General features: G+C 41.9%; 1 protein-coding gene across 4 annotated transcripts; it reads left to right on the top strand.

The window, feature by feature from the left end:
* Positions 1-352: 352 nt before the first annotated feature.
* Positions 353-26,965, top strand: LOC117512270 (zinc finger protein 335-like). Of its 4 annotated transcripts, XM_034172277.1 has the most exons (27): positions 353-690; positions 6,498-6,691; positions 6,810-7,086; positions 7,219-7,296; positions 11,169-12,230; positions 12,317-12,493; positions 12,666-12,827; positions 12,930-13,188; positions 13,268-13,445; positions 13,534-13,646; positions 13,735-13,753; positions 13,872-13,988; positions 15,279-15,355; positions 17,042-17,202; positions 17,289-17,509; positions 17,594-17,693; positions 17,775-17,863; positions 17,965-18,284; positions 18,420-18,534; positions 18,618-18,818; positions 19,001-19,143; positions 19,295-19,434; positions 19,577-19,722; positions 19,843-19,926; positions 20,005-20,064; positions 20,148-20,253; positions 26,257-26,965. In XM_034172277.1, the coding sequence occupies exons 2-27, from the start codon at positions 6,500-6,502 to the stop codon at positions 26,376-26,378; spliced, it is 4,719 nt and encodes a 1,572-aa protein (XP_034028168.1). In that variant the 5' UTR covers positions 353-690; positions 6,498-6,499; the 3' UTR covers positions 26,379-26,965. The 4 variants fall into 4 exon arrangements, with proteins under 4 accessions (XP_034028168.1, XP_034028171.1, XP_034028170.1 ...); XM_034172280.1 differs by lacking the exon at positions 7,219-7,296 and having other exon boundaries at positions 354-690; XM_034172279.1 differs by lacking the exon at positions 353-690 and having other exon boundaries at positions 6,500-6,691; positions 18,028-18,284.

The raw sequence follows: 26,965 nt of genomic DNA, 5'->3' as shown, positions 1-26,965 counted from the left end.
AACAATTACACACATTTGCCATAACTCAACTCCCACTTTCCCCACAAATATCACTTTGGGAGGGCTCCAAATAACAAAAGGTTGGGAACCACCGGTATATGGATTAACACCCAGAATTTTCCAGGAATTTGACCTACAACAAATGGCGAACACTTCCAGGCTTATATTGTCTTAAGATAGTTGCTGGTTTTAATTATTAACTCCAGCGTGTGTCAGAATTGTTTTTTTTTTCTATTTATGTTTGCTGCTCACACATGTATTTAACAGTAATTTATTGCTTTCAGTTGTGTGCCATCATTTCTGGAACAGATGAGCACAGACGCCAACACGAGCTTCCATGGTTCTGTTTCTCAAACAGCTTGCTCGGTATTACTCCGCCGTCCTCTGAAAACAATAGTCCACCTAAAAAGATGGAGAAAAAAAATGCGACTTTCCTGAAAAACATTAATTAAATATTCCATGCGCGTTACGCTCAATTATATAAAGCCGCATACATCGGCAAATACGCCTAATGTGTTTTAAACGATAAGCCGATAAACAACAACAATAAAGAAGATCCGGTTGCACCGGCAGGAAGTGAGGAGACGCTCATGGTGCCCGGCCAGAAAGAAGCGACTATAATCGGTTAGAAATTTCTCTTCTGTTCCGGACACTTAAACGAACGGATAGAGTTCTGTTCACGAACATACGGTAAGGAAAAATCTGCTTTGTTTATCGTAGCGGAGGAGTAAAATGTTTTCATTTTCTTCAGGAAGAGTATTTGGACGGTCTACGACTGCTAAAGCCCTCGAGGTCCCCAGTAGAGCCGAGAGAACGCCTGAGTGGAAAAGAGTGCTGCGGCGGAGCAGGCAGGACGAAGGGCAGCCAGGCCCCACTTTAAAAAGGCGTCCATCTGCCGCACTCCGCTACAACACGCTGTCATAACGAAGCTAACGTTACGTACGCCGTGGTGTTTGTTAAAATATACAAAAACATGTTCGTGAAACGTGACGGTTAGAGTTCTGATAAGTTAGCTGAGGGCTAATGCTATGTGACATCATTAGCTCCCCGTCAGCTACCTTAGCCTCTTTAGCTCCACTTGCAAATTGCTGGTGTTTGGCGGAGCTGGTGTCAATAAAGAAGAAAAACTGTGACCAACGCACTATTCGTCTGAAGTTTGTTATGAAAGCACTGAGCTCATGCTTCAGTGACTCCAACTGCATCAAGTTGCCTTGTATTTTCTATATAAATAAAACAGTCAAATACATGACTGCAGTTTGTGGTGTCAAGAAGCAATGAAATGATTTAGAACTGAACGTAGAATATACACAAGTGATAATCCTAAAGGTGTGTGTGTGTGTGGGGGGGGTGAGATTACACAAAACACTCTTAACCTCTGAAAATTTCCATCATAACATGGCCATAAGTAGCACTGCGGTTAGTACTGTTGCCTCAGCAAGAAGGTTCTAGGTTTGCTTCTTACCTGGTCCTTTCTGTGTGGGGTTTGCATGTTCTCCCCTTATTTTTGTGGGTTCACTCTGAGTGCTCTGGCTTGCCCAACCACTTCCAAAGACGTGCAGGTTAGGTGAATTGGAAACTTTCAATCTGAGATCATGGTTCTCTGCTGGAAAAAGATGGATTGATTGTCCCCTTTTGTACACCAGTAGGGATAAGTTGGAGTGTGAGATCGATAGACAGCTTAGGGCTGCATTTGATGTTTTTTGCAGACGCTGTACCAGACCATCGTAGTGAAGAGAGCAGAGCCAGAAGGCGAGACTCAATTTACCATTCGATTTACACATTTATCTTCACTTATGGTCATGAACTTTGGGTAATTATTGAAAGATCAAGGTTGCGGATAGAAACGGCAGAAAAGAATCTTTCGCCAGGTACCTCGGCTCACACTCTGGTACACGGTGAGGAGCTTAAAAGGAGACGGCTGAGGTGATTCAGGCTTCTTTTTTTTTTTTTTTTTTAGGAGCACCTTAGTATACACTATTAGAGTTCCACCTTTAGAAGATATATCTTACTGAATTTTCATGTGGTGGGGATGCTCCCTGGTTGTCTCACTGGGGAGGTCCTCCAGGCACATCCAACTGTGAGGAGGCTTTGGGAAGACCCAGGACATGATGGAAGAATGCTGTTTCCTATGTAGTGGGGCAGCATAGCAAAATAATTGTGCATTTTGTAATAAAAGCATGAAATTTGGCACACATTCTAAATTAACTGTTTACTTTCAGATGTTGAGCCATCCTGGAGCTGACCTCTCATGCTCTACAGGGGTTAATGAAGAATTACACAGGGGTCAGAATTTAAAAATGTTCCAATCATATTGAAAGGTATACCACATTATTTGTCTGATCATAAAGATTCTAAAAAAGGTATAGTTTGGACTATCTATAACCAAATGTTATGGGGTGAAAACAAATGGAATAGTTTTGACTGTGTTGAATGCTTGGTCTCCAAAGCAAAGGTCAAACAAGGTCAATGTCTATTGGATTCTATAACATACAGTGCATCCAGAAAGTATTCGCAGTGCTTCACGTTTTCCACATTTTGTTATGTTACAGTCTTATTCCAAAATGGATGGAATAATAATACCCCATAATGACAATGTGGGGTTTTTTGTTGTTTTTTTTTTTTAGATTTTTGTAAATTTATTAAAAATGTTAAAAACTAAGAAATTACATGTACATAAGTATTCACCAGCCTTTGCCATGAAGCTCAAAATTAACCTCACATGCATCTTGTTTCCACTGATCACGGGGAGGTGATGGTCTAGTAGTTAAGCATTGGGCTTGAGACCAGAGGATCCTTGGTTCAAATCCCAGCCTGATCGGAAAATCACTAAGCGCACTTGGGCAAGGTCCTTAATCCCCTAGTTGCTCCTTGCATGGCAGCAGCCTCACATCGGGGTGAATGTGAGGCATTGATTTGTAAAGTACTTTGAGCGTCTGATGCAGATGGAAAAGCGCTATATAAATGCAGTCCGTTTACCATTTGATCATCCTTGGGATGTTTCTACAGCTTAACTGGAGTCCACCTGGGGTAAATTCAGTTGATTGGACATGATTTGGAAAGGCACATGCCTGTCTACATATAAGGTTCACGGGTGACATTGAATGTCATCACAACCAAGCATGAACTCAAAAGAATTGTCTGTAGACCTCTGAGACAGGATTGTCTCAAGACAAATCTAGGGAAGGGTACAGAAACATTTCTGCTGCTTTGAAGATCCCAATGAGCACAGTGGCCTCCATCATCCATAAATGGATGAAGTTTGGATCCACCAGGACTCTTCCTAAAGCTGGCCACCTGTCTAAACAAGCAATCGGGGGAGAAGGGCCTTAATCAGGGAGGTGACCAAGAACCTGATGGTCACTCTGTCAGAGCTCCAGCACTCCTCTGTGGAGAGAGGAGAACCTTGCAGAAGGACAACCATCTCTGCATCAATCCAGCAATAAGGCCTACATGATAGAGTGGCCAGAAGGAAGCCACCCCTTTGTAAAAGGCACATGGCAGCCCATCTGGAGTTTGCCAACAGGCACTTGAAGAACTCTGACCATGAGAAACAAAATTCTCTGGTCTGATGAGACAAAGTTTGAATTCTTTGGTGTGAATGCCAGGTGCCATGTTTGGAGGAAACCAGGCACCATCCCTAAAGTGAAGCATGGTGGTGGCAGCATCATGCTGTAGGGATGTTTTTCAGTGGCAGGAACTGGGAAACTAGTCAGGATTGAGTGAAAGATGAATACAGCAATGTACAGAGACATCCTGGATGAAAACCTGGTCCAGAGTGCTCTTGAGCTCAGACTGGGGCAACAGTTCATCTTTCAGTAGGACAGTGACCCTAAGCACACAGCCAAGATATCAAAGGAGTGGCTTCAGGTCAACTCTGTGAATGTCCTTGAGTGGCCCGGCCAGAGCCCAGAACTGAATCCGATTGAGCATCTCTGGAGAGATCTGAAAATGGCTGTGCACTGACACTCCCCATCCAACCTGATGGAGCTTCAAAGGTGCTGCAAAGAGGAATGGGCATAACTGCCCAAAGTTAGGTGTGCCAAGCTTGTCAAGAAGACTTGAGGCTGTAATTGCTGACAGAGGTGCATCAATAAAGTATTGAGGAAAGGGTGTGAATACTTATGTATGTGTGATTTCTTAGTTTTATTTACTCCATTTTGGAATAAGACTGTATTTGAGATTTGAGATACTGAGATGAGATTTATTGTTATTGTCATTACATGAGTGCAACAACAATGAAATTACGTTTACACTCCAGTTACCTCAGACAAAATACAACAATTAATCCACAGTTATTACTAGATGAACGTAATAATAGCACACATCAGAATTAAGACAACACATATACGTTTCACATTGTTTATGTGCACTAAACTTGAAGCAGTCTGTCATCCGAATTGAGGCAAAGTGGGTGAAGGCTGCAGCAGGAGGACACGTGGAAAAAGTAAAGTGCTGTGAATGCTTTGTGGATGCACTGAATGATACCCTATGACATAACTAAGTGTGACAGATGGTGCAAACTATTCTTTTTTTAAAACCTTATTAACTCATAATTTGCATCACTTTTTACCAAAATTGGAATAACTTTAACTTCTGTCCCCTGTACCAACTTAATTTGCACTTTGTCATCCTTTTTGCTGTTTTTAACCCCATAAACCCACAACATTCAGTCATAGATAGTCCAAACTATACCTTTTTGGAATGTTTATGATTGGGCAAATGTGGTATAATTTTTGTCAATATGATTGGAGAATTTTTCCATTTTTGACAAATGGCTGCCATGGGTGACATATTGAAATTAATGATTCATCAATGTAAAGTTGTATTTGAAATACCCTTGCCTATATGTGTACCAAATTATATGATTTTGTCACAAAATGCACAATTGTTATGGAAATCCTCACTAAGTTGCACTTCTAATGCAACTTAGGAACTCCTCTGGATTCCCCAGGAACGGTTTCAGGATGTGGTCATGGATAGGGACTGAACTCTACATAGTATAGAGTTCAGTGGATGAGTTGCTTTGTCTTCTGTCACTGCGAACCAGACCCAGACATGTAAAAGAAAATGAATGTGAACGAGACTGTTTGTCTAAAAGCAATTAATTACTTAAAAAAGGCCTACTACTAAGATTTATGTATTTTAGTTGCATATAATATTTTTGCATTATAGCTTTGATATTAAAACCAGTAAAGTTAATGTGAGGTTTATGTCAGACAAGCATTAGATTTTGACAGTAATGGGCTTCTAATGAACGGTTTTAAATATATAACGACATTTATGTATTTGTCACAAATACATCCAGTTTGCTTTAAATTTATATGACCCAGTTTAACTGATAAATATGTCTAAAAATAAGTTGATTAGTTTGTTGAAACTGCTCCAAATGGATGAAAATGTTACATGCAAATAAAATACATAAATTTGCCAAGTTGGCCTAATTATATTTATTTATTTTTGAGTGTACATTAACAAACAGCATTACATGTGTTGATGTGTTATGATACCAGAAAAGAGAGGTCAGACATGGTTTTTCTGTTTCTTGAAGAACTGATGTAGAAGAGTTGATATAGAAACACAATATGCCATAGAAATGTTTGTCAGGAGAGGGTAATTTTCTGTTTGAGTGTTGATGTTTTTCAGTAATTTATTTGAACAATTCTAGGACCTACCTTAAACATGTTTGCACATCATTTAGGAGAGGATAACTCAACTATTCTAGACTGATATGACCCCAATGAACAACTTGGGATATGTGCCAAAATCTCCATGCGGGACAAACAGCCCGAAAATGACCACACCCTTTGTTGTCCCGCATAGAGATTTTGTTTTGTTTGTTTGCTTAAATTATGTCCATACATGTTTGGAAATTTCCCTGATAATCTTTAAAACATTTAAAACTTCTAGATACTGCTGTCTGCTAAAGAAACATGTTTTGTTTTGTGTGTGTCAGTTTAAATCAATATTCCATTGATAACAGTATGACTGAAAATACATTTTTATTATATTTGGCAAGTGTTTGTTTTCTTTTGACGTACAGTAATAAGTTGACCCACTTATTTTAACCATGTTCTCTTAAAATATCAAAATAGAAATTTTACACTTTTCTATGACCCTCCCATACATGTATTGGTAATAGAGATTTTGGCACATATCCTAAGTTGTTAATTGGGGTCACATTAGTCCAGAACAGTTGAGTTATCCTCTCCTAAATAATGTACATGTCTCAGCTAGGTGCTCTACTAATATACTTTCAGTTGTGGACAGGTTTTTGTGTGTGCGTGTGTGTGTGTGCGTGTGTGTGTGCGTGTGTGTGTGCGTGTGTGTGTGTGTGTGTGTGCGTGTGTGTGTGCGTGTGTGTGTGTGTGTGTGTGTGCTGGACCTTTTTTTTCCATTGGCAGCTTTTTATAGAACATCAGTGATATTGAGCATATCTCCAAGACAAGAACTAAAAATGCAGAATGCAGACTTTTGATTGCCATCTCTTTTGTGGTTAGATATGGATTCAGAGGAGAATGAGGTTGAGAGCAGCAGTGATGCAGGCCCATCAGGAATGGAGGAGCCATCAGAAAGTGGCATGTTTATGGAGTCATCAGAGGCCATGTCTGCTGACAGCAGTGATGCTGCAGCCTCACATCCACTGGCCTCAGAGTCTGACTGCCATGTGGGACAGAGTTCAGAGGGACTTGTGGTAAGACTTTTGATTAAAGCCAACAGCACTGGTTTGTCATCAAACAATTTTTCATTCCAATATTGTCATAATTTAACAGTTGTAAAAAGACATTTTGTCTTTTCCCTTCACTATCCAGGTGTTCATCCCCGAGACCAGCTCCAGTACAGACATTAGAGTTTCCTCTGTTCTCCTCCCAGACTCCTCCTCAGTGGCCCAGTCCACAAGTGTGTCCAGTGTCTCAACGGTGACTCAGTCAGTTCTGGTGTCTGAGTCAGCTCAAGTGTTGGTCCACTCCAGTGCTGTGTCTGAAGGAGCCATGATGGTGTCTGACTCAACTGCTTCGACTTCATCAGACTTGGGGTCGGCCATTGACAAGATCATAGAGTCCACTATTGGACCTGATATAATGAATGGTATTCTCTTTTATACTCAGTCATTGTCTGTAGGCTCTGCAGTTTTAACATTGTGCTAGCTTGTTTCACAAAATATCAGATTAGCAGGTTTTTTTAGCGTGTATCTCATCATTGCTACTGCCCTTCTATTAGGCTGCATAGCTGTGACCAGCGCAGAAGATGGTGGTGCAGAAACAACCCAATATCTTACATTACATGGACCAGACTATGGTTCATATGGTAGATATCTATACATAGCTGAAAGTTCTTGTGATGTCAAGAGGAATGGTTCATCATATTTACAGTGTTTGTGATGTCATAAGCCTCTACTGGTGGTTGGCTCTCACTGCGGTATTGTATCACTTCCTGTTCCGGAGCACAGCGGTGTTTTGCTGTATCTGTTAGCTGTTTAATCTGCGCAGTTAGATTGATCTAGTTAACTAGATAACGATTTGTTTCACAGTGTAATCTTCACGTGCCTTAACTAAAGCACTCCCTCTGCTGAATCACCTCTAAATTATTTACACATTATTCACTTTGTGTGTTTTTAGGAATCCGCTAGCTTAGCGCAGCTACTAGCTCTTAGCCGGTTTAGCATGGCGGCTTCTCCTGTCTCTCCCGCACTTTTCTGCTCTGGGTGTGAAATGTTTAGTTATTCCTCGGCCTCCTTTAGCAGTAATGGTACTTGTAATAAGTGTAGCTTATTCGTAGCTTTGGAGGCCAGGCTGGGCGAATTGGAGACTCAGCTCCGCACCTTGAAAAATCCTACAGCTAGCCAGGCCCCTGTAGTCGGTGCGGACCAAGGTAGCTTAGCCGCCGTTAGTTCCCCTCCAGTAGATCCCGAGCAGCCGGGACAGCAGGCCGACTGGGTGACTGTGAGGAGGAAGCGTAGTTCTAAACAGAAGCCCTGTGTACACCGCCAACACATTTCTAACCGTTTTTCCCCACTCGGCGACACACCCGCCGAGGAACAAACTCTGGTTATTGGTGACTCTGTTTTGAGAAATGTGAAGTTAGCGACACCAGCAACCATAGTCAATTGTCTTCCAGGGGCCAGAGCAGGCGACATCGAAGGAAATTTGAAACTGCTGGATAAGGCTAAGCGTAAATTTGGTAAGATTGTAATTCACGTCGGCAGTAATGACACCCGGTTACGCCAATCGGAGGTCACTAAAATTAACATTGAATTGGTGTGTAACTTTGCAAAAACAATGTCGGACTATGTAGTTTTCTCTGGGCCCCTCCCCAGTCGGACCGGGAGTGACATGTTTAGCCGCATGTTCTCCCTGAATTGTTAGCTGTCTGAGTGGTGTCCAAAAAATGAGGTGGGCTTCATAGATAATTGGCAAAGCTCCTGGGGAAAACCTGGTCTTGTTAGGAGAGACGGCATCCATCCCACTTTGGATGGAGCAGCTCTCATTTCTAGAAATCTGGCCAATTTTCTTAAATCCTCCAAACCGTGACTATCCAGGGTTGGGACCAGGAAGCAGAATTGTAGTCTTACACACCTCTCTGCAGCTTCTCTCCCCCTGCCATCCCCTCATTACCCCATCCCTGTAGAGACGGTGCCTGCTCCCAGACCACCAATAACCAGCAAAAATCTATTTAAGCATAAAAATTCAAAAAGAAAAAATAATATAGCACCTTCAACTGCACCACAGACTAAAACAGTTATATGTGGTCTATTAAACATTAGATCTCTCTCTCTTCTAAGTCCCTGTGAGTGAGATAGATTATCTCGTCAATAGTTTTACATCCTCATTGAGGACAACTTTGGATGCTGTAGCTCCTCTGAAAAAGAGAGCCTTAAATCAGAAGTGCCTGACTCCGTGGTATAACTCACAAACTCGCAGCTTAAAGCAGATAACCCGTAAGTTGGAGAGGAAATGGCGTCTCACTAATTTAGAAGATCTTCACTTAGCCTGGAAAAAGAGTCTGTGGCTCTATAAAAAAGCCCTCTGTAAAGCTAGGACATCTTACTACTCATCACTAATTGAAGAAAATAAGAACAACCCCAGGTTTCTTTTCAGCACTGTAGCCAGGCTGACAAAGAGTCAGAGCTCTATTGAGCCGAGTATTCCTTTAACTAGTAATGACTTCATGACTTTCTTTGCTAATAAAATTTTAACTATTAGAGAAAAAATTACTCATAACCATCCCAAAGACATATCGTTCTCTTTGGCTGCTTTCAGTGATGCCGGTATTTGGTTAGACTCTTTCTCTCCGATTGTTCTGTCTGAGTTATTTTCATTAGTTACTTCCTCCAAACCATCAACATGTCTATTAGACCCCATTCCTACCAGGCTGCTCAAGGAAGCCCTACCATTAATTAATGCTTCGATCTTAAATATGATCAATCTATCTTTATTAGTTGGCTATGTACCACAGGCTTTTAAGGTGGCAGCAATTAAACCATTACTTAAAAAGCCATCACTTGACCCAGCTATCTTAGCTAATTATAGGGCAATCTCCAATCTTCCTTTTCTCTCAACAATTCTTGAAAGGGTAGTTGTAAAACAACTAACTGATCATCTGCAGAGGAATGATCTATTTGAAGAGTTTCAGTCAGGGTTTAGAATTCATCATAGTACAGAAACAGCATTAGTGAAGGTTACAAATGATCTTCTTATGGCCTCAGACAGTGGACTCATCTCTGTGCTTGTTCTGTTAGACCTCAGTGCTGCTTTTGATACTGTTGACCATAAAATTTTATTACAGAGATTAGAGCATGCCATAGGTATTAAAGGCACTGCGCTGCGGTGGTTTGAATCATATTTATCTAATAGATTACAATTTGTTCATGTAAATGGGGAATCTTCTTCACAGACTAAGGTTAATTATGGAGTTCCACAAGGTTCTGTGCTAGGACCAATTTTATTCACTTTATACATGCTTCCCTTAGGCAGTATTATTAGACAGCATTGCTTAAATTTTCATTGTTACGCAGATGATACCCAGCTTTATCTATCCATGAAGCCAGAGGACACACACCAATTAGCTAAACTGCAGGATTGTCTTACAGACATAAAGACATGGATGACCTCTAATTTCCTGCTTTTAAACTCAGATAAAACTGAAGTTATTGTACTTGGCCCCACAAATCTTAGAAACATGGTGTCTAACCAGATCCTTACTCTGGATGGCATTACCCTGACCTCTAGTAATTGGCCTCTCTTCATTGGCTTCCTGTTAATTCTAGAATAGAATTTAAAATTCTTCTTCTTACTTATAAGGTTTTGAATAATCAGGTCCCATCTTATCTTAGGGACCTCATAGTACCATATCACCCCAATAGAGCGCTTCGCTCTCAGACTGCAGGCTTACTTGTAGTTCCTAGGGTTTGTAAGAGTAGAATGGGAGGCAGAGCCTTCAGCTTTCAGACTCCTCTCCTCTGGAACCAGCTCCCAATTTGGATCAGGGAGACAGACACTCTCTCTACTTTTAAGATTAGGCTTAAAACTTTCCTTTTTGCTAAAGCTTATAGTTAGGGCTGGATCAGGTGACCCTGAACCATCCCTTAGTTATGCTGCTATAGACTTAGACTGCTGGGGGGTTCCCATGATGCACTGAGTGTTTCTTTCTCTTTTTGCTCTGTATGCACCACTCTGCATTTAATCATTAGTGATTGATCTCTGCTCCCCTCCACAGCATGTCTTTTTCCTGGTTCTCTCCCTCAGCCCCAACCAGTCCCAGCAGAAGACTGCCCTTCCCTGAGCCTGGTTCTGCTAGAGGTTTCTTCCTGTTAAAAGGGAGTTTTTCCTTCCTACTGTCGCCAAGTGCTTTCTCACAGGGGGTCGTTTTGACCATGGGGTTTTTCCTTAATTATTGTATGGCTTTGCCTTACAATATAAAGCGCCTTGGGGCAACTGTTTGTTGTGATTTGGCGCTATATAAATAAAATTGATTTTATTTGATTTGATTCAAAAAAATCTGGGATCTGCTAGCTACCTAAAGCCCACCAATCCACCAATTTCCACTGAAATTTATTCAAATATTTTGAGATATCCTGCTGACAAGCAGACAAAAGCAGATCAACACCTAACTTCCTTTGCAGAGATGATATACTGTTAACACATTATTTGTTTTTGTGTGTTCATCTCTAGGTGCACCAATGGTCGCCCAGATGTCCTCTTCAGCCCAGATATCTGATCACGTTGCCATAGAAGCACTCGGTGAAGGCCCCACATCCACTTGTGTAGACCAGGGAGATCTGCATCGCAACCTTGAACCTGACCAACCTGATGATCACCCCGGACACTCAGGGTACCCAGAGGAGAGCAGCAGTCAACCTGACCAACCCCAGCATTCGCATCCTTCCCAATACATGGACTGCAATGCTGATGGTCCAGACCAGACAGGGGAGTCCTCATCTTCCTATGTGGAATGTTCAATAGAGGAGCCGGATCAAACACGCTCCCAGTCAGGCTTTGCTGACTACGCTGGGGATAATAGTGACCGTGACCTTCCTGGGTATGTGGAATGTAGTGGGGCAGATTCAAACCCTGCCAGTCAAGGTCACTATGTGATGGAGTGCAGTGGGTACGTGGAGTGTGCAGTGGATGATGGAGAGCAACAGCATCGTTCACGTAGTTATATTGACAGTAGTGCTGACCACCGGACATCTCAAACATGTCGGCAGTATGTGACTGAGTGTGTGGCAGCTGCAGACTCTGAGGAACCAGGTTGTTCTCAGTATCAAATTGGAGATGATGATGAAGATGATGACCCAGACAAACCTCAGCACTCCCAACAGCACTCGTGTTACATGGAGAGCAGCAATGGACCTGAGGCATCTCTGTATGCTGATGAAAGCTCTTCATCAGACCACCCTGTTGCAGACACCGCAGGCTCAGGCGGGCTTCCGGAAGCGTTGGAGTGCGGCGAGAGCCAGCCTGGGCCTTTCATCAGCAGCAGTGGGACATACATCAGCCAAGACGAGCCCCAGGGTTCTCAGGGGCCTCAAAATGATTCTGAGTTAGTCAGCCACATGGCGACATCAGGGGTGGCAGAAGGCCCCGGGAATCGACCACCAAACTTGGCTGAGTTGGAGGATCTAATGGAAGTAGTGATTGTACAACAGTTTAAGTGCAAAATGTGTCCATACAAGAGTACCTCCAAAGAAACGCTCATTAACCACATGAAAGACAAACACTTCAGACCTGCTGGTAAGATCACTCAGTGAGGAAGCATTGCACTTTAATGTCTCATTGCAGCAGGGTGGTGACTTATTAGTTTAATATTATGTTTATAGGCGATATGCCAAAGAAACGCAAACGTGGGCGGCCGCCTAAAAGTGAGACAATTGCCCAATGCCAAGTACAGCAAAAGGAAGCAGAAGAGAGAAAGTGTGTGAAAGTAAAGGCTGAATCCCAACAAGAAGAAGAGGAGGATGATATTGTGGATGCTGGTGCTATTGATGATTCTGAAGGTGAGCAAAGATTTTACTATTAATTTATTTAGTTGGTTAAAATTCTGCCAAACCTCGTAAATATGCATCAAACGTAATTTTGAAGTACGGAATTGGTTAGTTATTCAGGTATAAAATGATCATGTTTGCGTCACTTTGTTCTTGATTATCGTTTTTTGTTTTAACCACACAGAGGATAGTGATTACAATCCAATGGATGAGGATTGCAAAGGAAGACCACCAGCCATTCTGAAAAAGCCTTCTCCTCCCATCTCCTCCTCTGCAGGGCGTCCTAGGCGGAAAGTTGGACGGCCTAGAAAATACTGCATTATGGAGCCAGGTTACAACAACAAAGGTGTGTTCTGATTGAGGAAAATCATTGGTTTGCACACAGTTTCTCTTTGTAAAATACACCTTAGGATGCCATGTTATTTATTTTTTCATACGCATGTTACAGAAGCAGAGAGCATTGCTGAGAATCCAAGGGTTTGCCTGGACTCTAACGTATCTGAGGTGGCAAGCTCTTCTGAATTAGGTAGCGCTACTGCTATGGTGGTTAATGGAGACACAGCTGAGATGTTAATAAGCCAGTCAGACTCTGAAAACAAAGATCCTTCCTCTAATAGTCCTCCAGAGGAAGAGTCATTCATCAGGAAACGTGGGCGGCCATCCAAGCGCTTCCTTCGCAAGAAATATAAGAAATTTATAAATCGCAAGTAAGGAATTAATCAAAAAAGTTATATGAAGTATTTTTCATACCATTGTAGTTGCCAACTACACTTCATAATTTTACAGCCGGTATTACAAATCCCTCAAACCACTCCAGAGACCTCACAACTGCTTGATCTGTGGCTCACGCTTCCTCACTGAAGAAGACCTGCATTTCCATGTGGATTCCCATGAAGGAAATGACCCAGAGCGTTTCAAGTGCCTCCAGTGCAATTATCACTGCAAGCGCTGGTCCTCACTTAAGGTTACTCATTAAACACGACACAATGTGCAGGTATATCAATTTATGTCCAGTGTACAGTGTCCTAAAAGTAGCTGTGGCTGTTTTGCAGGAGCACATGTTCAATCATGAGGGGACCAAACCATTCAAATGTGAGATGTGTGACTACACAAGTGTCTACAGGAAAGATGTGCTCCGGCACTCAGCAGTTCACAGTAAAGAGAAGTATGTTGATTACTCAACCTATGTTAAATGCACAAAAACACAGAAATGTTGTGTAGATTTTTCTCATACTATTTTTACAACCCTTCAGGAAAAGAAAGACAGAGTTGGTAAGGCATTCAACTTTGCAGTATTTTTTGCCAATTGGCTTTCTAATAAGAATCATACCCTGCTTTTTTAATACTGCAGCAGAAATGCTAATGCTGTGCTTTGACTAACTTTTTGCAGGTACCAAAGGCGTCAGAATTTCCTTGCCCCATCTGCCACAGAGTTTATCCTATGCTGAAGAGATTGACCCAACACATGAAGACCCACAGCACAGAGAAACCACACATGTGTGACAAGGTCAGATATGAATGAAATCTCTTGGAAAACTTGAGCATGAACAATACACTAAGGTCATGCACAGGTTGAGAGCAAAAAAAGAAAAGTGAGAAAAGCATTCATAACACGCATGGCTCTACCATGTCCTGAAGATGCCCAACTTCATTATTTTAAAGAAAGATTTAAAAAGGGGGTGGGGGGGAGGATCCCCTTTTTTAATGGGTTCCTCATCTGGTTAATGCAGAGGTGGTGGCTCGGTGGGATAGGAGGTGGACTACAAATATATAGACGTGTTCATTACCACCTGTGTCCTTGGGCAAAACACTTCATCTACATTGTCCCAGTCCACTCAGCTGTAAATGGCTATCAGGACTGGCTGGAAAAATAACCTGTGATGAACTGATGTTCCATCCAGTAGGAATTGTAGCTTCTCAACCACTTCATGCTGCTATTCATGTGGATACACAGCGGCCCAGTGGGCGTCAGGACCTGTGTTGGACTTACTTCTTCTTGATCTAGTTAAGATTAAGACCACCAGGTTTTAAGGAAATGGCCTGAAAGCTTTTGGTGTAATCCTGTTAAGAACCTGACACACAAACTTGTCTGAAGTACCTGTTTGACAGAGGAAAATATAATAGTAACATCACTGTGTTGGAGGAGCAAAATCCAGACCAGCCATTACTCTCAATCTCCACCAAGAGGATCGAAAATGGTATTGTCCTAATTGTGCAAGTCTGTCTACAGTACTGCACTAAAATATTTAATGGCAATGATGATTTCAACAAAATTATGAAACAAAGATGTGGCATAAATACAGTGAAAACATATAAAACTTTCTTACGTATTAATAGCCTATCAGACTGTCCATCAGGCTCTGGACTGCTGTGTTTTTATCTCAAGGATGAGACGTCCTAAAACAGCAACCTGGCAAAGACTGCTGAAATGACATGCACACACTGCTCACAGGATCAGGACATACTCAGCCATGTTTGAACAGTGCTCTCATTGTGTCATGACCTGTAAATTCCAGAACAAAAGCTCCTAATTTGCAGTCATATTGTGTAGTTAAACATTTACAGATTGCAGTTATTGTAGTAGCATAACAGCACACAGCTGTCACCCACTCATGACTAGTAATCAGGTTTTTTTAATCTGAAAATAATTCTCACTTTTGTTAATATACTGTCTCATGACTGTCCTCCATTATCAGCTTATTTAAAAGAAATTGCCTTACTGTACAGAGGAGGTAAATATCATTTTTCTGGATTGTGTGTCTCATTGTGTTTTGTTAATGTCTTTCTGTCCTTACAGTGTGGCAAATCCTTCAAGAAGCGGTACACATTCAAAATGCACCTACTGACGCACATCCAAAGTCTCGGAGACAGCAAGTCAGTTTATCAAGCTGTTACTACCTACCTCTCTTATCAGCTCAATGAAATCAGCTTTAATGTTTAAAAAAAGCATACAAATATTTCAGAATACTTTAAGATATGCTTATAAGGAGAATTTCAGCAAATTACAACCTAGACTGTATTTTTAAATGTTTGAATGTGGGGGGGTCATCTTTTCACTAATGACAAAAATGAATTTAATTGGTGCATTATTTATATAGAATGCAAACACTGTTTTAAGGCCCTGTCACACCTTGACGATTTAGCCAGCATATGCCGACTGTATTAAAAAATGCTGGCGTACATCTAATATGTTATGGGTAAGTTTTGTGCAAGTTAAGAGCACATTGAAGCATGCTGATATACATCGTAATACCGCCAGCACCTCGAAAAATTTTTGGCATGCTTTCAATTTTCAACGCATGCCAGCATATGACTCATACATCCCGCACATGCGGGACATAAGTTGTTGGTAAGTTATGCGATTGTTGACACACGTTTCTTATAATTTACTCATAACTTGAAATATGTCCATTAATGCTGTCCACTAATTGGCTGAAAGCCGCAATCCTAACAGTGTTTCAAATATTAACCTGTTTATGCCCAGATTTTCTATTTTATAAGTGGAAAAAGTTGCATTAGTACCTTTGAGATTTTTTTATTGTGAGTAGAAAATGACAGCGATACACTTCGGCAACAATTGTTGCCAGTGGGGCAAAACGAGTTAAACCATCACACACAGAGTAAATATAAAGTCTTCCCAGTCTGATTCATCATCGCAGTCTGATGAAAACATATCCACATAAAGCCTCCTGATTTTCAAAAATGACATCTGAAAATACTTTAATTCCTTGTCGTAGCTGAAGAAAAGTCCCTCTGTGACACCGGCACTTTGCACCACAGTTGCTCCGTCAGATCATGGTTTGTGCACCAGAAGTTGTCCTTCAAGTTGTTGAGTTGCAGCGCCAGGTGTGGCTGGGCCGATCCGCGACCGGCACAGACTCCTACAGGTGTAATCCGTTGGTTGGGGGTCTGTGGGTGCTGGCTCAAGTCTCTGCTGTCAGCGGAGCCTTGATCCTCTCCCCCCACTGGGCCTTGCTCTTTGCCTCTTAAGTTGAAAGACTCACAGCACCTCATTCATTAATGTCTCAGTTACCACAGGCATCAGTCAGTTCTGTCTGCATGTGATGAAATTATTCCATAATCCACAAAGAAAAAAATATAACATTAAAATAATATTAAATTTACTCAGTTTTGCCTCCATGTAGAGTGGAGATGCTGTTCAACACCGTGTGCACGCTCAGTGCCATGCTCGTCAATATTTAAGTGTTCCACCTGCCAACCAAAAGGTTCTGCCTATGGTGGAAATGTAAACCAAGCCAGACTTAACCGTTCTGACACGTATAATACTGTGTAGCACCAACCCGTACCACTCAGTGGAAACGGGGCTGTCAGTATAAGCTAGTTAAGTCATCAAGGTGTGATAGCTGCATTAATATATCAGACGTATGCCCCCATATGCCAGTGTTTTTAATACAGTTGTCATACGCAGACTAAATCGTCAAGGTGTGACAGGGCCTTGAGTAAGCAGAACGTAACTGTAATTTATCTTGTAACTCCCACATGGTGTAATTTCTTATCACAATTTAAAATATTGTTTTTCTTTTGGATGAACATTTTCAGGTTTAAGTGTGAGTTCTGTGATTATATGTGTGACAACAAGAAGCTGCTGCTCAACCATCAGCTGTCCCACACCAACGACAGGCCCTATAAATGTGATTACTGCAAATACTCCACATCTAAAAAGGAGTTCCTGGTCTCCCATCTGGCCATCAAGCACACAGGTCAGTGTGGTGTGAAGACTGATCGCATTTGTGTGTTCAGTGTCATACTGTGGACTAACAGCCTACTAATGTTGTCTCTTTTTCAGGAGAGAAGCCTTTCTCCTGTGATATGTGCCACTTCATGACGAAACACAGAAAGAACCTCCGTCTACATGTGCAGTGTCGTCACCCTGAGACGTTCGAAGAATGGTGTGCGGCTCATCCCGAGGAGCCTGTTAGGAGACGACGCAGGCCCTTCTTCACCCTGCAGCAGATAGAGGAGCTCAAACAGCAACACGAGGACACGCAGGGAATGCAGGGCAACATCGTGAGTTTATTGAAGCATCACTGTTCAGCTCGGGTCACATTTGTTTTTTTAATACCCTCTCAATGCTTCCCTCCCCCCCATCAGGTTACAGTAGATCCTGCGACGATACAAGCCATGCAGGGCGTGGCTAATGCTTCAGTTTCCCAGGATGCATTGGGAAACACCACTATCATCTATCAACATGGTCAGTGATGACTCCACAAGAAACATTTTACTATTAATTGTCATGTGTCAGGTACTGAGTGTTTCTTCATGTCCTCTTCAGCTGATTCCAGTGACCTGTCAGCCCAGAATGCTCTCGACCTTCTGCTGAATATGAGCAATGCCCGGGAATTAGTTGGAAATGCCTTACAGGTAAAAAAAAAAACTTCAGAGAAAAAAAATCAACAATGAAGCAGTATTTATTACAAAGAAGCTGCTTTCTGTCACTCAAAACTGACTTTACTTGTTTAAAGAATCATGCAGACATTATGGGAATCAGGGAAACACTGTGCAGATACTATCAGTGTTCTCCTCAGGTGACTGTGCTAAAAGCAGAAGACAAAGCTTTGGAAAAGGGCGCATGGAGTGCAGTGACTTCAGTACCAGTCCAGTCCCAAAAGTTGGTGACCTTGCACGTGTCTGAGAATGGTGAAACTGTGCTCCAAGAGGCCTATCAGGCAGCCACATGTGAAAAAGCAGAGCTCTCACAGATTACAGTCCAGGCCTGCGAGGGCGGAGGAGACTTCCCTGTGGAGGAGCTGGCCACTGAAGAGATCCACAGTGCTGGGTACAGGTCACGCTTCTTTATTAGAGGATTTACACTGAGAAAGTCTCATTTGGCAAATGGCACATCATAATGAGACGGTTAGCTTGATACTTTTTTCGGTGTAATAATAGTAATAAAAACTCTGTTGCACTGATTTTGCAGTAACAGTGGGAGCAGTCCATCACAAGCTGTTGAAGTGTCCAAGACAGAGAACCTAACGAGTGATAAGTACTACCTTACTACAGGGCTGCCTGTTGGAGGTTTGCAGCAGGTGGAGGTAACTATGAGTGACTGTCATCGAATATTTGTAAAAATATATTTCCTGGCCCTCTCCTCGCTAACGGTGCTGTTTTCTGTCAGCTGAGCAGTGAGGCTCCAGCCTCTCCGGCTGCAGTGAGCTCTCCTAGTGTCAACGCCAAAAGATTTTCCTGCCGCATCTGCATGGAGTCATTCCAGGGCCGCTCTGACATGGAGAACCACAAGAGGGCGCACTTGGATCCCAACACATTCAAGTGTCCAGACTGTGACGTCTACACATCAAACTCCTGGCCTGATGTCAAAGTGAGCCTCTCCTTTCTGTTGCTGTGTTTTTTGTTTGTTTGTTTAATCAAAATAGCATTTATATTTTACCCTTCTTTAAACCAAAAAGCTTTAATTTTTATCATTTTTAGACATGATTTTATATTTTAAATGTGATTGCTATCCCTTTCCACTTTTTCTGACCCTGACTTGTTTTATTATAGAACCACATGGAGCTCCATTCCTACCTACGTCCGCACAAATGTCCCAACTGTAGCTTTGCATCCAGAAACAAAAAGGATCTGCGTCGACACATGATGACCCACACAAATGAGAAACCATTTTCTTGCAAATACTGTGGGCAGCGGTAGGGACAGTAACTTAAATCATGTGAAATAGTGATAGATTTGAATTCTAAATCACAATGTCGTTCACAATGTGGTGCGTGCTTTAATGCATGTGGTAAAGATCAAGCATCCGCGATGTCACGTTAAATGGCTTTCTGTCTGTCAACACAGTTTTAACCGTAACGGGCATCTGAAGTTCCATATGGACCGACTCCATAACCAAGATCACCCCACTCGCAAAAACCCCACCGCTCCATCCCAGCAGGCCATCGTCGTCAACAGTGACGAGGAAGCCCTCGCCTCACTGCAGTGTAAGGGACACAAAACAAGATGGAGTTTGTGCTAAAATGTAAAGAATGTGACATGTCTGTTGGATCACAAGTGATACTGGCTGATAAATTACAGGCTTAAAAGTGTCTTCTTACTCCATATGTGTTCATATGTTTATTGCAGCCCTACAGGAACACCAGGCAGTGATCACTACAGAACACTTGCAGGCTGTCGGGCAGGAGCACATCATTGTATCTGAAGAGCAGGCACTATCAGACCACTATCAGATGGTTCAGCAACTGGTGACAGGGGACAACCAGGTGACTGAGGTCAGCTACATCTGTCAGCTACAAAACTTTGATTTTGTCTGTACATGAAATAAAAACCCACAATATAGAACAGGTTTCATATTCTTCAGGTGTCATTTAAACCAATATGTCCTGTTCCAGGTTCAGTATATCATCTCACAGGATGGTGTACAGCACTTAATCCCTCAGGAGTATGTGGTTGTAGCTGATAGTGAACCCATACAGGTAAGTGTATTACTGCAGCATGCAATTACTGATGGAAAAGTGCAGTGTCATTACAATAAGCACCCTTCTGTCTTTCAGATTCCAGAGGGACAGATTATTCAGTATGAGCATGATGGGCACATTTTGCAAGAGCAGCAGGTGAAGCATTTAATATACACAGTCATACAGTCAGATGAAGTGGTCTTGATGAAGCTCATGATTCTTGTTATTTGTGTGTTCAGATTGCTTTAAGCCACGATGGTCGGATCCAGTATTTACCTGTCAGCTCAGAACAACAAATCATAAATTCTGAAGATCTGGAGGCTGCTGCTCACTCTGCTGTTACAGGTTGGCTGTCTCAGAAACTGATTGCATGTCACTGTGGCAAGCTTATAGATGATTTGTCAGAAATTCTAATTTCCAGGTGCTTTCGGACCTCCCTTTTTGGTTAGGTCTAAATGCACCTTTAACCCTCAAGCGACCAAGCTATTTTAGCGACTAATATGGTAGGATAATTATAGCATCAAATATTGAAGAACCGGTGACTAGCAAATAACTTTAACACAAATCTCAATGAACCCATCAGTCATCCTTTGTGACAATCATGAGCCATTTTCATCCTCACTCTGGCCATCAAGAATCAGTCTCAATGCTTGTGCAGCTGTAAATCTTGTTATCCTAGATTTGCTGGCAATGCTTCCCTGCAAAACAGTAAAATATAATGACTTGATTTGGCAAGTTACAGTACCATCTGAAACTGTAATGTCGAAAATCTCAGATCTTCCCGGGGAGTCATAAGTGACCCCGCATACATTTGGATTATACTTGCCACACAGATCGGCCGATCCTTGCAAAATTCTATGAACAAATTCAGGACAAATAGATTGACAAATTCATGGCAGGAAACTATTTTCTGATGAAAATGAGAAAAATGGTGCACAAACATATATGCCCGGGGTCATAAATGACCCCAATGGTTGCTTGAGGGTTAAAACACTTACTTTTGGTCTGGTTGGTATAACTGGTTGGCGTATTTAATGGAGTGGCCCTTGCTGTGGCTCCTTCCAGTGCTGTCAAGTGTCACCCCTGTCTGATTGTATTATGAGGCTCAGACTCAAGCATTGACTGAGTGTTTTGTCAATTGTCTTAGTCTACACTTCGAGTGCAGTGAGTGATGCCTTGGTTAGGGAGACCTTTTGTTAGTAGCTTCTCTCTGATTTATGGCTCTTCCAGAAGTGACACGCTGCTGGTCATAGGTGATGTCACTGTAACCACTGGTATTGGCAGGGCTGGCTAAAAGGACCGCATCAGTCCTCATGGACGTGATAACTCTGGTGAAAATGGCTTAGTATTCCTTGTGTTTGCAAAAGGTCAGGGGCTATGAGTTGCTGTATCCTGGTTCCAACATTCAGAGCCATACTGTGGGACATGGTATTCTGAAAGCAGCAGTGTTGGCAAGGAGATCTACTATGTTATTGTATGAAAATGCTGGATACTTCCACAGAATTGTAGCCCTATAGGCGTGCCCAGTTTCTGAATTGTGACCACAGATTTGTTGTGTCTTCCTTGAGGATTCAATTGAAGTCTTGCAGACTGCCATGTACTCTGTACCCAAGATTAAATCTAGCCAGACTTCAAGATCGGACTGTGCAGACTGTTTCTCAGAAATTTGCAAGCAATATGGCTGAAGGACTTGCAAACAGAGTTGAAGAAAGGACTTGTCCCACTCTGAAAAGGAAATAGTAATTGCCTGTATTGCAGTAACTACAGATATACTGCACTGTTGACTGGGCTGGGAAAGGTGCTTGCAAGGATTACTCTCAACAGGATTCAGATCCAATTACTTGGAACTCAAGAGCTAGAAAAGTCTGGCCTGCCTACCATTTACCGCATTCTAGCTTTGCAAGTACTCATTGAACACAAACGTCAGTAGCGGGGGTGCTTCTTTCCAGCCTGTGTTGATTTTCTCAAAGTGTTTGATTTAATTTATCTGTGGACCATCATGATCATTCATGGGAGTGAATAATACTGCTTTTCAGGTATGGACTGCATGAACTGGGTGTTGGTAGTGTTCAAAGAGGTTAATAAGTACGAGCGTCCGCACTCCCAATGCTGCCTACTAAACATGCATGTCTCTTCATGGACAGCAACATGACACCTCCTAACAGGGCAAAATATTGACAAAGTGCCCGGATGTTGATGCATTTTCAATGCAGATTCGCGACTGACCACACTCAGAAAAACGCTTGCAAAATACGTGCTAAAATGCTGTTGTGACCTGGATATGGAGCCAGTAATATTAATTTACATTAAATTATGTAAGGGAAGTATTAAACTTACTCTGATTACCCACACATTCCCAAATATTAGTGTTGACAGTTACACAGATCTGATCTGTTCCAGCTGCGCTCCAGAGCTCAACTGCTGCTGCAGCGTAGCACGGCTCCTAAAACCATTACAATACATTTATATACATACATATATATACAGTAGTGTTCAGAATAATAGTAGTGCTATGTGACTAAAAAGATTAATCCAGGTTTTGAGTATATTTCTTATTATTACATGGGAATAAAGGTACCAGTAGATTCTCACGAATCCAACAAGACAAAGCATTCATGATATGCACACTCTTAAGGCTATGAAATTGGGCTATTAGTTAAAAAAAAAGTAGAAAAGGGGGTATTCGCAATAATAGTAGCATCTGCTGTTGATGCTACAAACTCAAAACTATTAAGTTCAAACTGCTTTTTTAGCAATCCTGTGAATCGCTAAACTAGTATTTAGTTGTATAACCACAGTTTTTCATGATTTCTTCACATCTGCGAGGCATGGAGTCAACCAACTTGTGACACCTTTCAGCTGTTATTCCACTCCAAGATTCTTTAACAACATTCCACAACTCATTCACATTTCTTGGTTTTGATTCAGAAACAGCTTTTTTGATGTCATCCCACAAGTTCTCAATTGGATTTAGGTACGGGGATTGGGCAGGCCACTCCAAAACATTAATGTTGTTGGTTTGGAACCAAGATTTTGCTCATTTACTAGTGTGCTTGGGGTCATTGTCTTGTTGAAACACCCATTTCAAGGGCATGTCCTCTTCAGCATAAGGCAACATGACCTCTTCAAGTATTTTGACATATCCAAACTGATCCATGATACCTGGTATGCGATATATAGGCCCAACACCATAGTAGGAGAAACATGCCCATATCATGATGCTTACACCACCATGCTTCACTGTCTTCACTGTGAACTGTGGCTTGAATTCAGAGTTTGGGGGTCGTCTCGCAAACTGTCTGTGGCCCTTGGACCCAAAAAGAACAATTTTACTCTCATCAGTCCACAAAATACGAGGGCTGTCAAAGTATAGGTCCTTTTTATTTTTTTCAAAAACTATATGGATTTCATCCATATGTTTTTACGTCAGACATGCTTGAACCCTCGTGCGCATGCGTGAGTTTTTCCACGCCTGTCGGTGACGTCATTCGCCTGTGAGCACTCCTTGTGGGAGGAGTCGTCCAGCCCCTCATCGGAATCCCTTTGTCTGAAAAGTTGCTGAGAGACTGGTGCTTTGTTTGATCAAAATTTTTTCTAAACCTGTGAGACACATCGAAGTGGACACGGTTCGAAAAATTAAGCTGGTTTTCAGTGAAAATTTTAACGGCTGATGAGAGATTTTGAGGTGATACTGTCGCTTTAAGGACTTCCCACGGTGCGAGACGTCGCGCAGCACTCTCAGGCGCCATTGTCAGCCTGTTTCAAGCTGAAAACCTCCACATTTCAGGCTCTATTGATCCAGGACGTCGTGAGAGAACAGAGAAGTTTCAGAAGAAGTCGGTTTCAGCATTTTATCCGGATATTCCACTGTTAAAGGAGATTTTTTTAATGAAAGACGTGCGGACGGGTCCGCGCGTCGGGACACAGCCGACGCGGTGCGGCGGCACAGGAAAAACACCTCCGTGTTGATAACCATTTGTAAATCCAGGCGGCTTTTGATGGCTTTCAGTGGAGTGAGTATATGAGAAATTGTTTAACAGCTGGACATGTTCCAACTTGTCCTTAAGGCTTCCAACAGAGGTGTTTTTCCTGTGGCAGAGCGTCGCGGCGGCTGCGAGCCGACGCTGCAATCCGTCCGCACGTCTTTCATTAAAAAAATCTCCTTTAACAGTGGAATATCTGGATAAAATGCTGAAACCGACTTCTTCTGAAACTTCTCTGTTCTCTCACGACGTCCTGGATCAATAGAGCCTGAAATGTGGAGGTTTTCAGCTTGAAACAGGCTGACGACAGCGCGACGTCTCGCACCGTGGGAAGTCCTTAAAGCGACAGTATCACCTCAAAATCTCTCATCAGCCGTTAAACTTTTCACTGAAAACCAGCTTAATTTTTCGAACAGTGTCCACTTCGATGTGTCTCACAGGTTTAGAAAAAATTTTGATCAAACAAAGCGCCAGTCTCTCAGCAACTTCTCAGACAAAGGAATTCCGACGAGGGGCTGGATGACTCCTCCCACAAGGAGTGCTCACAGGCGAATGACGTCACCGACAGGCGTGGAAAAACTCACGCATGCGCACGAGGGTTCCAGCATGTCTGACGTAAAAACATATGAATGAAATCCATATAGTTTTTGAAAAAAATAAAAAGGACCTATACTTTATTGACAGACCTCGTATTTCTCTTTAGGCCAGTTGATGTGTTCTTTGGAAAATTGTAACCTCTTCTGCACGTCTTTTATTTAACAGAGGGACTTTGTGGGGGATTCTTGCAAATAAATTAGTTTCACACAGGCGTCTTCTAACTGTCACAGCACTTACAGGTAACTCCAGACTGTCTTTGATCATCCTGGAGCTGATCAATGGGTGAGCCTTTGCCATTCTGGTTATTCTTCTATCCATTTTGATGGTTGTTTTCCATTTTCTTCCACTCGTCTCTGGTTTTTTAGTCCATTTTAAATCATTGGAGATCATTGTAGATGAACAGCCTATAATTTTTTGCACCTGCGTATAAGTTTTCCCCTCTCCAATCAACTTTTTAATCAAACTACGCTGTTCATCTGAACAATGTCTTGAACGTCCCATTTTCCGCAGGCTTTCAAAGAGAAAAGCATGTTCAACAGGTGCTAGCTTCATCGTTAAATACGGGACACCTGATTCACATCTGTTTGTTCCACAAAACTGATGAACTCACTGACTGAATGCCACACTACTATTATTGTGAACACCCCCTTTTCTACATTTTTTTTACTAATAGCTCAATTTCATAGCCTTAAGAGTGTGCATATCATGAATGCTTGTCCTTGTTGGATTTGTGAGAATCTACTGAATCTACTGGTACCTTGTTTCCCATGTAACAATAAGAAATATACTCAAAACCTGGATTAATCTTTTTAGTCACATAGCACTACTATTATTCTGAACACTACTGTGTGTGTGTGTGTGTGTGTGTGTGTGTGTGTGTGTGTGTGTGTGTGTGTGTGTGTGTGTGTGTGTGTGTGTGTGTGTGTATATATATATAATATATGTATATATATATATATATATATATATATATATAACATTTTTACAAAATTATCCTTTATTGACCGAGTTTCATTCATGAAGTTAGTGGTGTGGGTGCACATATCTGTGTGAGGCTGTGACTGAGTGCCACAGTCATTACAATCTCCGAGCAGCAGCTTGCTATTTAAGGTGCAAATTTAAACAAAAATTGTTGGTCTTGTCGAACAATTTGAATCATTAACGACAAGTATTTTAACTAGACATCGGTTTAGCCAGGGAAAATATCAGATAGACATAAGTGATGAGTTAATGGTCTGTGTCCTCAGAAGACACAGGCACAGCAGGAAACATACACCTGTTTATCAACCAAATGCTACAAAGTGACAAAAATAACCAAAACCACTTACTTATGGAAGGAAATATTGTCTCCTTTCTTCCTCCGTTTGTGGCTTTGCCAACATGTGCAGCTTTCCAGCATATTCCACCTGTTTCTTGACAACACTAATTGAGCATCTTTGGGTGCTGCCTACTGACTTGCCTGGAATTAAAATGGGGATCACGCCTCCTTGCCGGGGCATGACTTAGTGCGACTGCGGCCTATAGTACTCATATATAACCTCTTTGGTAGCGTTATAGAAACCAGTGGCTTAGGTGTCTTTGATTTTAAGGAAATGTTTACTGACCTTGACTTTGTTGCTAATGTTGTGATCTTTGTGGAATCAGTTGATACCCTGATTTTAGCACTTAAGGAGCGGAGTGTGAAATTGAGGAAGTGCCTGAGTTGGGATTGCATTACTGAGTTCAGCCTGACGACAAATCAAATTGGATCATCTCTTTCCTCTTGCAGCAGTAGCAGATGCAGCCATGGCGCAGATGCAGGCCGTCTACACTGAAGCTACGCCAGAGCAGCTAGAGCAACTACAGCAACAGGGCATCCACTACGATGTCATTACCTTCGCCAATAACTAGATTGTGTGTTCAAATGTATCGGCTGGCACGAAGCTGTGCACAGTTGGACTGATATCAACCCCTATGAGCTCATAAGCGACCTCAACCTGTTTGTACCTTCACCTTGCTGTGACGCAACAGGGTCGTCACCTCCTCCATGTCGTCTGTTTTGGGGCATTCCACCATTAAAGAAAGCAGCAGCTTTTTTTTTGTAAATTGAGATTATTGCACTCATTGCTTGTAACTGAATCCTGGGGGCTGTGAGTTTAAGCGCTAATTTAAAATGTCATGTTCTGTTCTGTTATGTGCCTCTGCATTGATTTGCAAGACAATGTTGTTAAATAAAATTAAATAAGACACATCATGTTTTATAAAATATACAAATTTACAAATGGAAAGAAATGAAAAAGGGTCTTTTTTTATTTGTAAGAAGATTTTTATTATGAGAAAGCTGTATCATTGTGTTTGGTGAGTATCTGAGTGTACATAACGTTTGCTGTTGTTTTCTGTTCAGTGAAGGAGGAAATGTTTGGTTTTGGAGTGCATGTTGGATTAATAAGGATAAAAGCTGCAACCAAATAAATAGCTGATACTTTCTCTATATTCAC

Source organism: Thalassophryne amazonica, chromosome 6 (genome assembly GCF_902500255.1).
Source record: "Thalassophryne amazonica chromosome 6, fThaAma1.1, whole genome shotgun sequence".
NCBI lineage: Eukaryota > Metazoa > Chordata > Actinopteri > Batrachoidiformes > Batrachoididae > Thalassophryne > Thalassophryne amazonica.
This window is presented reverse-complemented; position numbering and strand designations above follow the sequence as displayed.